The sequence below is a fragment of the Phlebotomus papatasi genome, chromosome 3 (assembly GCF_024763615.1).
Source record: "Phlebotomus papatasi isolate M1 chromosome 3, Ppap_2.1, whole genome shotgun sequence".
NCBI lineage: Eukaryota > Metazoa > Arthropoda > Insecta > Diptera > Psychodidae > Phlebotomus > Phlebotomus papatasi.
In genome coordinates this window covers 79238055-79252197 of record NC_077224.1, presented here as the reverse complement: position 1 = coordinate 79252197, position 14143 = coordinate 79238055, and the positions used below count along the sequence as shown (strand labels likewise).

General features: G+C 36.7%; 2 protein-coding genes across 2 annotated transcripts; one reads left to right on the top strand and one right to left on the bottom strand.

Moving 5' to 3' along the window:
- The first annotated feature begins 4752 nt into the window (after positions 1-4752).
- LOC129805908 (FAS-associated factor 2) lies at positions 4753-13220 on the top strand. The gene is made up of 4 exons (XM_055854153.1): positions 4753-5174; positions 5741-6631; positions 12470-12613; positions 12694-13220. Exons 1-4 carry the CDS (start codon positions 5064-5066, stop codon positions 12868-12870), a joined length of 1323 nt encoding a protein of 440 aa, XP_055710128.1. The 5' UTR covers positions 4753-5063; the 3' UTR covers positions 12871-13220.
- On the bottom strand, positions 13161-13800 carry LOC129805909 (protein C10). The gene has a single exon (XM_055854154.1). The coding sequence runs from the start codon at positions 13661-13663 to the stop codon at positions 13319-13321; it is 345 nt and encodes a 114-aa protein (XP_055710129.1). The 5' UTR covers positions 13664-13800; the 3' UTR covers positions 13161-13318.
- Between the last annotated feature and the right edge of the window lie 343 nt (positions 13801-14143).

The window sequence follows — 14143 nt, the reverse complement described above, 5'->3', positions numbered from 1 at the left end:
CAGAGAATGAAGGTCAATTTTAACAATTCGATGGGAATGGGATATCAAATTTTCCGCCCATAATTTTAAGGAAAAACTTTGCATGACTTTCCATGAAGTAAGAAAAGAACAACAAAGTGTATTTCCATGCTTCCCAAGCACTTGAAAGACTAAAGTGAAATAAATAATTCGAAATTACTCAATTTGCATATCGGCTTGTCAGAATATATGTCGAACAACTCGATTTTTTACAAAAATCGTTTCATTCGCTTTTTGGATGCTTCTTGACCCTCTACCTTCCCTGTGATTATTATACTTAAAAGATAAAATTTTCAAAGTTATAGGGTTTTTAAATCTCAAAAATTCTATATTATGCATGTAAAATCTCAGCTTCAAATCGCTATCCTGTAAAATTTGCCTACTGCCAGTTATTCGTTTCTTATTCTGAATGAACGATATGACGTGTAATCCGATTGTAAGGAAAAGGATGAAAAGGCAAAATAATACTACAAAAGAAAACAATTTTTAATTAAAATGTTACGAATATTTTTTTTATTAATTGTAATTGAGAGTGTATCTTGAAGAGGCTAGAGGTTGAATATGACTCGCGATTTTTTTAGGAAAAAGAAATGTCCGAAATTCTTGAAATTTTTGGTTTTATTTATAATGCATAATACTTAAAAAAAAAGACCAAAATGCCGTTTTACTTCAATTTTAAGTTTAAAACATAATTTCAAGATTAATTTTCTATTTTATGCTTAAGTAATAACACTCACGTGGAGAGAGTTTTATTAACTTTTTCTTTTTGTAGAAAATTTTGCACACTGCTTTCGCATTTTACACTGTATACGAGTAGACTATATGGTACTGTACGTACATGCACTGTAAGAGTTCTATAAATTTTCTGAGGGTCTCGTGAAACGAAAAACAATTGAATATTTGCTTTTTGTTGAATATGTGCACTGGGAATTTTATGCTAACTTGGTATTCTACGTGATTTTTCAATTTAGGTTTTAAAATGATAAATAAATTTTTACATTAAAAAATAACATAAAAAATTGTTGCGAATAATTAGTTTTTTTATAATTATTCGCGCCAAATAAGAGGGTGAAAGATGCTGCGTGCTTACTGGTGGAAAATTAATGTAGGGATAGTCGTTCTCCACCTGAAATCGTTATAAAATTAATCAATTTTAGCTTAAGATAAAATTGTTTTATCTTAAGCTAAAATTCATGCGAGCGCCACAAATACATGGGGCCTAAAGTGTAAGGCCAAAATTGAAATCTGCAGAATTGGCTTCTGTGCGAAAGCATGAAGATCGATTGCTCGAGTCTTTCTGAAGACTATTTTTTTGATACTAGACTGTGAGGCAAATTAATCGCCCCGTTCTCCCCCCTTCCCTCTTCAGTACGGAAGTGTGAAGGCAAATAGTTGCCCCTTTCCCTCACGAGATTGTGCAGGTGAAATATTGCCCCTCTCTCTCTCTCTCTGTGAGGCTTCTGGAAGCCCGTTATCCCAAAAGTGGAAGAGTGTCGATTGATTGTTTGGCTCCGTCGATCAGGCAGGACAGAGTGTGTTGGCAAACGACATAGTTGCCCCGCTCTCTCCACTGAAATTGATGGTGTGTGGCTTTGCAAGCCCCGTTATCAGAATAAGAGGATTGCTGGCAATTAGTCACCCCATCCTTCTCACTCCAGAGCAGCGTGGGGCATCTCTGTGTTCTAGCAGGCTGGTGAAGTATTAAGGCTCTGTCCTTACTGGAGATCACATTGTTCATCACGTTGGAGGAATACAAGCCCATAGCAGAGCAGGTGGAAGCTCCCAGGGAGCCCCCCATAACATCCGGAAAGAACGGACCAAACGGACACCTCCTGTATCCCACCTTCCATAAAAAGGTTGGGAAGACCACTCCAGCCAGTCGACGTCGAGAACGGCGTCGCCTTCAGGCAGTTCGAAGAGCCCAATTGGCATTACCAGCAGGAACGGTGAGAGCTGCAGAGAGGAAAAAGGCTGCAGAGGAGCGTCGTCGCCAAGTGGCTGCTTTGATACGAGAGGAAGATCTGGGATTTCCCCCGTCACCGGATTTCCCAGGGGAAGAGTTCGAAAGGTGTTTGTTGAAGGAGGAAGAAGCCAGAACCCCAAGAGCTTCGTGGCAGGTGGTTTTACCCCCCGAAGTAACGACACTCGCTGAAGAAAGCCCCTCAAGTGCGCTCTTGAGTGAGGTAGCTCAGGTCGGTTGGTCGGGCCCCTCTCCATCTTCTTCTTTGGAAGAGTGCTGGCCCTCTTCAGATGACGAAGGTGAAGACAACAGACCATTTAAGGAAGGAACCAGAGGAACCTCATGCGACACCTGTTTCCAGTTCTCCCCGCTTCTCTCGGACTGGGAAAGGGCCAAATACCGTCTGCTCCACAGTAATTTGCAGAAGGCGGCATCAGAGGGACAACCAGCGCGATTGGTGTCAGTCGCCGGCGTCCCAGAAGCCCCCCCTTGCCAAGCGTCGGGAGATCGTAGAAAGACTCCGTTCGGCCTCCAACTCCGGGAGTTTGAGAGGGAGATCCCCTTGGAACCCACCGAAGCAGCCCGGGATCCCCGTCTCATTACCAGACCTGAGGGTCCTGTTAACCCTTAGAGCGTTGGAGAGAACGGGTATGAGGAGGAAAACGGCGTCACAGAAGCGCCGAGAGAGGAGGAGGAGATTGGCGCTTGCCAGAGAGGAGAAAAATTGAATTTATAAATGTACCACATGAAAATTTATTGAAAAGTTTATAGAAAAATGTTGAATTAATTTAAATAAATTGAAGTGAAGAAGTTAGTTAAGTTAATCCCTTCTTTGAGTTCACTATCCGTCGTCTTTGGCATACAATTTCCGGAGTGTGGGATATCACCCCCTTCAAATTTGTAACAATATTGAACTAGTGAGTAGGGTAAAGTGATATAATTTGGAATTAGTGTTACAAGTTGGACAATTCGCCGGTACAAGTTGGACATGGCTTTATTCTTGATAAATACAATACAAAATCTGTTTTTAAGCACAAGGAACTGAATTATAAAATTAGAGCATTAAAAATATACAAATAAAAATGAAGTACTAAATTTATCAAGACAAAAAGCCCTGTCCAAATTGTACCATTATCCAACTTGTACCACTGTCCAACTTGTACCACGTTACCCTAGTTATAATATTTTCTCTGACGAGTAATGGAAAAATTCTGCAAAACCACTTCAAAGTTAGGCATTTTCGTTGAATTTTACATTTAACCAAAAGCAGTGAAAATATTGAAAATCTTCCCAGTCGTAGTGATAAGTACTCTAACTCATGAACTCTATACTTTTCTTTTTCAAGTTTGTCCGCTAAATAATTTTATTAATTTTGATAAGAAATTACTTTTTTGGATATCTAACATTGATACTGTGGGGGTCTCAGTGGCACAATAGCCAAGACCGTTGGTTCTTGGGCGGATGAGATCTCTGGCTCGACTCTCACAGTTGTGAGTTTGAGTCCCACCCGGTGCAAAGGTCTGAATGTTTAGAAAAAGACATTTTCACTGTGATATAACTTAATAAAAATGCACCGCCTCTGCCCAAAAAACTCCGAGAGCATGGAAGAAGCATTCACATCACGGGGAAGGCGCTTCTGGGCGGTCTACACATGGACTTAGCGGATTCTGTAAAAAGTATTCCGACACGATTAATAATAATAATTGATACTGTTTTTTATGGAAATTATAAAATATGTTACTCTGTACTAAAAATTCTTTTTATTACTGAATACTAACTTCACTAACTTCTTTTAAAACAACGGTAATCTAATTTAAGTTAACTTAAAATTAGTTTCCCTTCGGGAGACATTTACTCCTGATTCCGAACTGATCATAATTCAGTAGTGATCAGAATTATTAAAAAAAATTATTAAGGAGTTATTATTTCTTACTGTTATTTTTTAAACAAAATTAAACTTCTTTGCTTTTTTTAATTGACTTATAACCGAAGCATTTCTGGGTATTATAATTTAATAATCGCCCTAATTTAATTTAATAATTGGCCTTTTCTGTAATTTCGTCGATTACTATAAAGTCACATAATGCCCTAAAGACACTTACGAATTAAGCCAAAGGACAGTTTAACGTAATTAAATATTTAATCAAAATAATGATTGGATTACATTTCCATAAGTTTCTGACTAAATTCGTCTCTCGGCTTAATTCGAGACACGGTTTAGTTTAGTTAGTAGGTAAGTGATAGGAATTTAGCCTTATCTTATTTTTGATTATAAATACGTTAAGCCGGCTCTCGGCTAAAGTCCTAAGTGTGCCTAGGAGGAGGACATAAGTGAACGTTGGAAAACATGCTATTAGCAAGCCAGCGAAATCATTGTTTTTAGTATTTCAAAAATTAAAAAAAAAATTATTTGAAAGATAATGAAGATTTAAATAAGGAAAAGGCTTTTACTATTAGTTGTTATTTTTAATAACTAAAACTGTTAGGAAGTGCCAGAAAGAAATTAGTAATAGAGTAGCTTAGCAGAAAATGAAGAAGATTTTGTATTGCTGCAAGTAATATAACGCTTATCACGAGAGTTTTTAAACCTAAACCATGGCTATTTTCTCAGAAATTTTATTAAATTCACTTTGCTTTGTGAAACGATTCCAATCCGACAGCCGTAAAAATTTAAAAAATAGAGAAATGTGGAAGACGAGGAGGAGTTCACTCAGCTGTGTCGTACGACAGTCCACCACCCTATCCTATTCCAAAATATTTTATAGGGTTCCCTCGATGAAAAACATCGACTGTCGCTGTCGCGTTGACATTTTCTGAGGAAAATTTTGCCTTTTCATTTTGTGCTTCGCTTTTTGTTGCATTTTCCACGTCCTCCAGTGAAATATGTGTGTTATTTTAGTGGTAAATCCTGTGAGAGAACTGTACTGAAGCCAGTGACAAACGTTTCAAGTGATTTCGTGCAGGCAGGAAGGCGGAAAAGGGTGTGTGAAAATTGTGGGCTGATTCTACTTGTGGGAGCGAAATTTCACAGTTTAATTGGAGCAGTTTTTGTGAGGAACAAATTTTTTTTTTGGCTGGGAAAAAAATGGAGCGAGAGGGCCTTTCCAATAACCAGATGGAGATGGTGTTGCAGTTTCAGGATTTCACGGGGATTGAGGACATCAGTGTCTGTCGGGATGTCCTCACACGTCACATGGTAAGATTCTGGTCAGATCCCGAGGGGTTTCTCAATACAAAATTGCATTAATTTTAATGGGATAAAGTGCAGAAATGCAAATGAAACACAATTGAAACATAATACACTGAGAAAAATTGATTACGAAAGTTAGGTGTAGATTTAATTTTGCTACCCAGAAAGAAATATTTTAATAATCGATTTAAGTTAGTTCGTTGTAAAAAGAAAAAGGCCTGTCCCGATAACAAAAGTCTAGCAACATATCCCCTGGAATATTGCACAGACACGGGTTACAGGCCTAGGGAACTAGGGACCTTAGGGAGGAACGTCAAAAAGACATTCTTTGATGAGATTCTTCCAAAGTTTTTGTTGAAATCCTTTAAAATCTCCATTTAAAAACCGAACTGTCATTGCTAGATTTACTTGAACCTAAAGAAAGCAACCTGAAGTTACCTAAGATCTGATATAAAGCCCCTAAACTCCAAATTTCAACAAGAAAACAGTTTATTGCTTGATGGAGAAACCTTTTTGGGACAAGAATTTTCTATAGGTTTGTAAAGCCTGAATACTGAGTATTTTCTATTTAGTGGGACCTGGAGGTTGCTATTCAGGAGCAACTGAATATTCGCGAAGGTCGTCCTTCGGTGTACGCAACAGAATCCCGACCGCCTCAGGTGATAAATGACAGGTACTTGCAGCATGTCTTCTCGTCCGCCTCCAGCTCAAACAGCCCACCGTCCGGTTTCACGGGCCTCATCAGCTATTTCATCAACAACGTGTTCAGTTTCTGCTACAATACAGTGTCCTCCCTGGTTATGGCATTCCTCAATCTCTTCAAGAGCAACGAGCGTATCGTTACAGATCCCCTTCGGGATGTACTCAGTTTTATCGATGTCTACAAGGAAAAGTATCCCGTCCATCCAGTCTTCTACCATGGCACCTACGCTCAAGCACTCAATGATGCCAAGCGAGAGCTAAAATTCCTCTTGGTCTACCTACATTCCGAGGGCAAGTCCGAGGCAGATAGTTTCTGTCGAAATGCCTTGTCTGATTCTCAGGTCATTGCCTACATAAATCGCAATATGCTCTTCTGGGCCTGCGATATTGCCTCACCGGAAGGCTATCGTGTCTCACACTCTATCAATGCCCGAACCTATCCAATAATGGTGGTGGTAGGAATGAGGTGGAACAAGATGATTATTATGGGACGCATGGAGGGAGACTGTAGTGCAGAGGAGCTCCTACGACGCCTTCAGACTGTTGTTACGGATAATGAGGTGTACTTGAGTCAAGCGAGGGCGGATCGATTGGAACGGAGTCTGACACAGTCACTGCGGAAGCAGCAGGATGAAGCATACGAGCAATCCCTGAAGGCGGATCAAGAGAAGGAGCGACGGAAGCAGGAGGAGAAAGAAGAGCAACTGAGGCGACAACAAGCCATCGAGGCTGAGAAGCAGGCTGAAGTGGAGCGCAAAAATGTAAGTTTACTTATTTTTAAGCAATGGCGAAGCAAGAGAAAGCTAGTGATAAGCCTAGATCAGCGTATTGTAGGTGAGATTCTTGACGTGAACAAAACCCGGATTGTATGTAAATTCGATTTGGAACAAAAATGAGACATTGGCTTCAATTCTGACTGAGATCAAAATCAAGAAAATTCAAGATCTTGGTATTCTGAAATCAAAAAATCAAGATCAAGATGTCAAATCTATCTTGATTCTTGGAATCTTGAAATCCAAGACACAAAGTCTTTGATGTGGATACCAAAATTTGCAATTCTGAAAACAATATTTCAAGATATCAAGACGTCAAATTTCTTGTTTTCTTAAAATAGGGTTGAGTCAGTACTTTTTCGCCAGTAAGCACTTTTTCGCCACCTACAAAAAAATCACTTTTTCAGGGAATTATGAGCTCATGGAACTACGACATAACTATTACTTCATAACCTCTAGTCCAACGGATCAGAAAACCATAACTGGTGCTCCACCGACTAGATTATTTGCAAGTTAATTGAAGAAATTGTCGACAAGGTGAACAGTCACCAAAAAAATATGGAGTTCTTAATAAACTTGTCAACGCTCAGACAAATTGTCTTGCAATATTTTATGTTTTTGCAGTACTGTATTTGATATTTTTTCACTGAAAGTCACTTTGTTATTAACTAAGCTTCGCTCTAATATCATTATTTAATAATGTTTTCCAAAAAAATAAAAAAATACGGATGTGGTGAAATAGGGCTTACTTTTTTCGGTTGTGTAAGTACTTTTCGCCACTCATTTTTCCAAGCATTTTACAAGTGGCGCACCTTGCGGAATGTAGTTGAAACAGACGTAACTGTCAAACGATTTTTGTCGCAAACAAAAAATGTGCAAAAAATCATTCGAAATACTCTAATAATTGTCTAATATAGGTGTTGAATAAGAAAAGTACTGTGCAATGTACTTTTGCGGGTTTTCGAAAGCTTCTGTTTCTTAAAAATCAATCAAAAACAAGTGGCGAAAAAGTGCTTACACAGTGGCGAAAAAGTGTTTACAAAGTGGCGAAAAGTACTGAAACACGCATTGTTGCAGGAAATGTATTTTTTCAAGTAGATGCCCAAAAATTCCCGAAAAGTCTCCTGGTTCATTAGAGAGACAATACTTCAAAGCACTTGTACAGAAAATTTCTTTTTATTTCGACAACAATTGTAAGAATTACAAGGGCACAAGACCTCAAGGTGGCGAAAAGGGCTTACTCTACCCCAATTCAAAGAACCTCTTGGAGGTGCTTGGAAGTTTCAAGATACACTGAGAAAAAGAAAGAGGGCACGATTAACATTTTTTCCTCAGAAATTTAACACTTTTTAGGTGTGAAAATTAGATCAACATTTTGTAATGTTCATTTTACACCTTTTTAAGGGTAAAATTAACATGAAAAGGGTAACTTTAACACCCAATAACCTAAAACGGGTAATATTTACACCGATTTTGGATCAATACTGCAAGGTAAAATTAACATTTCCAGAGTGTTATTTTAACTTATTCGGATTTCTCTCAGTGTAAAAACAATTTGAAGAGTTTCGTATGGAAATGACTATTGATGAGGAATATAGGAATATTTCTGTAAGAGATGGTACAAAAGGTACAAAAAGAGTATTACTTTGAAAAATACTATATTTGAGCTTGTATTAATCGAAATGGTACGTATTTCTACACTGAGAGAAATCCGAATAAGTTAAAATAACATTCCGGAAATGTTTATTTTACCCTGCAGTATTGATCCGAAATCGGTGTAAATATTATGCTTTTTAGGTGTATTAAGTGTAAAAAAAAGTGTAAAATTCACATTAAAAAATGTTGATATATTTTTACACCTAAAAAGTGTTAAAGTTCTGAAGAAAAAAAGTTAATCACACCCCCGTTTTTTCTCAGTGTAGATGTACATAGCGAAGTACGCCACCCTGAGGATGGCAGTTCTTGGATTGTCACAGGTTACAAGTTTGGTTTGCACTTCCTGTACTCCCGTTTATGGCCTCTCATTTATTCTTTAATACGTCCTATAATTAATTTTCCTAATTTATATGACGAAATTTCAACAAATTCAACAGAGATAAATGACAGAAGTGACGTTTTGTTACGTGTGGAAATATTGAAATCTTGCCCCGTCAAATAATATCTGCAGATATCTTTAAGATTTCTGTAGAGAAAATCTACACCTCTACAGAATATCTGCAGATAAATTCTGTAGATATTCTTACGAATTTTATTTGGGCTTGGGACAAAATTCGTCAGAATATTTCGGCAAATTTTCTGACGAATCTCTGACGAATTTCTGTAGATATTCTGTAGATTTTTTCTACATTCCAGACTTTCCAGACAAGATGTGTCAGAAGAGATGGAAAATTTTTTCACTGAAGTTTGCAAAATTCTATAGAGTTATTCTTAGTGATATCACGGTGTTTATATAAAATAAAGAATTCTGCGACGCCGTGTTACAAGTAGAGAAAAGTGAAGTGAAAACTTTAAACAGAGTGTCGACCAAAATTTCGTGTTTTTGTATCCATTCGATTGGCGATTTTTAAGAAATTAGTATTTTTGCTCGCAGTTTTTTTACTTATCTAAAATGTGTACTCGGTAATGCTTGTTAAGCAGAGCATACAATTTTCTTTATAACTTCTACAGTTATAACTTCTACAGTTTCTTCATAAATCAACAATATTTTACTCGGTAATGCTTGTTAAGCAGAGCATACAATTTTCTTTATAACTTCTACAGTTATAACTTCTACAGTTTCTTCATAAATCAACAATATTTTTGTGAAGTAATGGAGGTTATGCAGATTTTCTAGGGAGAAATTCTGCCGAGAATCTGCAGATTTTCTCTGAATGTACTAGAATATACCGTTAAAATTCAAAAAAACCTCCGAGTAAAATCGGCAGGTAGAGCAATGATTTGACGGGTGGTTTTCATCTAAGGCATTTTAAGTTCCACAAATACTTCGCGTCAGAATACGAAATCTTGATTTTGGAAATATTTGACAGCTTGAAATTTTTATCTTGATTTTGGTGTCAGAATTGAAACCATTTTATACAGCAATTTTGGAACAAATTTCTGAGAATTTGCAAACTATTCATTTAAATCCAAATATCTAGAATGTAAAGGAACTGACAGAAAGATGATAGTAAAGTGCGTGAAAATTCGATTGTGTGTTGAATTTTGGGGGCAAAGAATCGCGTCGAGCCAATTTAATCCATTTCGACTGACAAGAACAGTTTATTCGACCACTGAGAAAAAAAAACGGGGATGCGATTAACTTTTTTTCCTCATAACTTTAGCACTCTTTAGGTTAAAAAATATATCAACATTTTTTAATGTTAATTTTACACCTTATTAAGGGTAAAAATAACATGAAAAGGGTAACTTTAACCTATAATACATCTAGAAAGCATAATATTCACACCGATTTCGGATCAATACTGCAGGGTAAAATTAACGTTTCAGGAATATTATTTTAACTTTTTCGGATTTCTCTCAGTGACGCGATTCTTTATGCCTTCAACAAACCTTTTAGATTAGGAAAATTTCATGAAGTCGAAATTGGAAACCCTTTTTTTTTCTTACACGTTTTGCGTATGTGTGTCTCATTTTTTTGCTCTCTAAATTAGATTGAGCTAAATTGGATTTGGTGTGATGTTCAAAAGAAGAAGAAGAGTGCGAGAGAATAACATAGTCATATGTAAAACGTCTGAGAAAGAAAGTGAGTCGAATTTCAACTTCATGAAATTTTCCTGATCTAAAAGGTGTGCCGAAGCCATTACCCCCAAAATTCAACTCATAATTGAATATACACGCATTCCGACTTGCAAGCACCCCGAGTTTCACGCATTTCGAGATTGCCTGTAAAGTATCTCAAGAAGGGACTCGAGTCATCAAATTCGGAAAAATCTGTGGCTTTGCTCAAACACGCAGAAAGTCATCAAATGAAACGTGGCGTGAAATGACAGTCGATAGTATCGAAAATAAGTTATCATGTCACTCTAGCCTTTGAATTGCAATTGTGTTAATTAGGTTTTAATAGTTCCGGAACACCTTCTTGATTACTTTTCTTATTCTTCTTTTGAACATCACACCAAATTAAATTTAGTTCCGACCAATTTTGAGTCCGAAAGAATGTTTTTAGAAAGAAATACTGATATAAAAGACAAGGTATATCGGAGGCATAAAAGTTTTTGTGAAAGAAAAGTACTTTTAACCTAATTTTGCACAGCAATTTTTAGATTTTGCATCCACCTCGTATTTTAGGTCAGGAAAAATGTTTGAAACCAAAATTCCCATTCTGTGCTGTCTTAAACGTTTTTCATATGTCTATCCCTCCTTTCGCACTCTTCTTCTTCTTTTGAACATCACTATAAAGTCCAATTTAGTTCAATCATTGCCGCTCTGAATATGGATAGGAAAGTGAGCGTGTATCTATTAAAAATTGACTTAATTTCGAGTAAAAATCACTGAAGACTACTTGCACATGAATCACAGAATCAAGTTTTATCGATTTCGAAGCCCGATTTAATAACTTTAAGACCCATTTTCGAAGTATAATATCGGAGTCCATTTGACAATTCAAAATTAGGTTATGTTTCGTTTCTTTTAGCGATTTTAACCATTTCTTGGACTGTTTTTACTAATTTTTCATCACTATATGTTAAAAAATCACTTGTTTTAAGTAATTTAAATGTTATTTTTTCACAAAAATTTAAGAAATTAGCGGAAAACTAGGAAAATGTGGGAGCATCCCGTATGCAAACAACTGAGCATTCTAAAACTCGCACACTAACGCAAAACCGCATCAGTAGGCTATCATACACGCTCACTTTCCTGTCCATATTCAGAGCGGCAATGGTTCAATTAAAATTTGAGTGCGAAAGAGTGAGATGAATATATGTAATGGAAATTTTCTTGATCTGAAAGGCATGTCGAAGGTAAATTTAAATTTTGATTTAATTTAGGGTAAGTGTGCCAAATTTCGGCATAGTTGCATGCAAGCATCAAAGTCTCAAGTTTGAAATGTAATATTTTAAATACAAATTGATTTTTTTTATTCTTTCTTTTGTAAGAATGTTGCTTGGAACCTTGTAAAGAGTTTACCATCTTTATTTACTCTAAAATCATTCTGAATACATTTTAAAATGAATAAAAATATAGACATAGCTTTGGTGCCCTATTTCGGCCACCTTCATTCTCCTAGTTCTTTGCCCTTAGGGAATTCTTCAAATATCTTTTTCACGTCATCTCGTTTGTAGAAGCTACATTTTTTGTTATTCTTTTGCATTGTATAATCTCTAGAGTACGTAAAATCTATAAGTTCATGGAAATTCGAGGAACAAAAAAGGTGGCCGAAATTGCAAGCTGGCCGGAATTTGGCACACTTACCCTAGATAGAATGAAAGTGAAATAAAAATTATCGAAAATCCTTTTTTCGCAATTGAATAAAAAAAATCAAAGTTGCGATATTTTAAATTCTTCATTTGTGAAATTTTCTATGAAGAATCATTTAAAATAACTTTTTAAAATGAAAAAAAAAAGATCAAAATTGCGTCGGACCCGAGATTTGATATCGAGGTTTTTTAGTGTCAGTCTGTTACTTTGCGACTATGCTATACTTTCAATTCTAGAAAAATGTCAAGATATTGTGCTTAAAGTTTCAATGTAAGTTGATGTTCTTCCTCGTCTCCTGGGTTATTTATTTTTATGTTTCCCAAGACTTCCTGTCTGCTTCGTAAGCCATTGCTCGCCATTGTTTCCAGGGATTGGCAGATTATGTGATTTATGAAGATTTTTTCTCAGAATATTGCCCGCCTGAAAATTGATATGGCTTCAGAAGTGCCTTCAGAACCTCCAGCTGATGCTCCTGGTACTACGAGTGTGGTCTTCAAGCTACCAAGTGGAGCTCGAATAGAGAGGAGATTCTACCGAGCAGATTCCATTAAGGTCCGGTGGCTTCCGGATTGCGTTCTTTTGAAGTAGATTTTAATGCAATTTCGCTGATTTATTTATTTTTTTTTTATCAGGATGTCTACAACTTTATTTTCTGCCATCCTGCGTCTCCGGATCGTTTCGAGATCACCACAAATTTCCCGAAGCGTGTCTTGTACTCTGAAGCCAAAGGGACAGACTCCAATGCCACAATCTCGGACGCTGGACTGCAGAATCGTGAGGTGCTCTTTGTCAATGACTTGGATGCTTAGAATGGAGATGATCCTCCGTGCTGGACAATGCGAGAAGGACAACAAAATCAAACGAATTAACCTCTTGGAAGAGATTCAAAGGAGAGCAGGAATTTTGTGTGAGCACATCACAAAGCAAAATGGACGAGATATAATGCAAAAAATAGAATGTCTTTTTCTTTTCTTTGATAATGGAGAAGCGATTGTGTTTCTATGTGATACAAAATAAAAAAAATGAATAAAAAAAACTATGTAAAAAAATCCTAAATACGGAAACTCTTTAAAGATCACAGTTGAGAGCAAAAGCATAGTTTGTACTTAAGAATAAGTTTTAATCGATAAATACAAAATGAATTTTGGTGTACATTTAATGGCAGTTACTTTTTTTTTAATATTGCAAACATTTCCGGTTGGTATCAAAAGATGCTACAAAAAGTTTCCAGTCTCTGGGCAATTGACCCATTTAAAATTAGATGAGAATGTCATTAGTCGTGTTGATAGCAATGGGAGGCAAATAAATTGATCGGATTTGTGAACGGAGCTTGGATATGTCCGGATCTTCAATTTCCCGGATGAGCTGAGAGAACTGCACCAATCCTTCGCGATTCCCTGCAAATCCGTAATTTTTTATCACTTCGATCTGGATTTGCATGACAATTGGGAAGACATGCTGCATCATAGCTATCATCTCCTTTCCGGCTACAGCCTTTGCCTCTGTAATCCTCTGGGAATTCTCAGCCAGATTCACAGTCTTCAGGACGTCCATTAGAATTGACTTTCCCGTTTCGTTGGTGAAATTCGACAGGTAGGACATGCTTAGGGTGCTACAAAACAATACAGTGATGAGATTCTGCCACTCAGGTGTAAGATCTAGAAGGATTCTGGGCGTGAAAATTGATAATAAAATGGTCAGGAAGTTTCTACTGCTACTGGAATGACAATCACACTGAAAACAGCGCAGAAGTGGAAAGTAGCAGATTTAATATTCTCCACAGATGGTAGTGCCATCTGCTAAATATGTGCAGGAAAATTGGGATTTGAATAAATAAATGTAACTGATAAAATCTCTTAACTTGAGGAACTATGTTATGCTTCAGCAGCGGCTTTAGCAGAATGTTCTACATATAATGATAATTTTTTTATAGAATTTCTAAGCTTTAGTATCACAGGGTAAGTGTTCTAATTCAAAACCATTTTCAGACGCTTTAACTCTGACAGAAGATTCGACACATTAACTTCAATTTTTTTTCTGAAGAGAATTGCATAAATTTGCTCCTTGACTCTTCTCAGAATG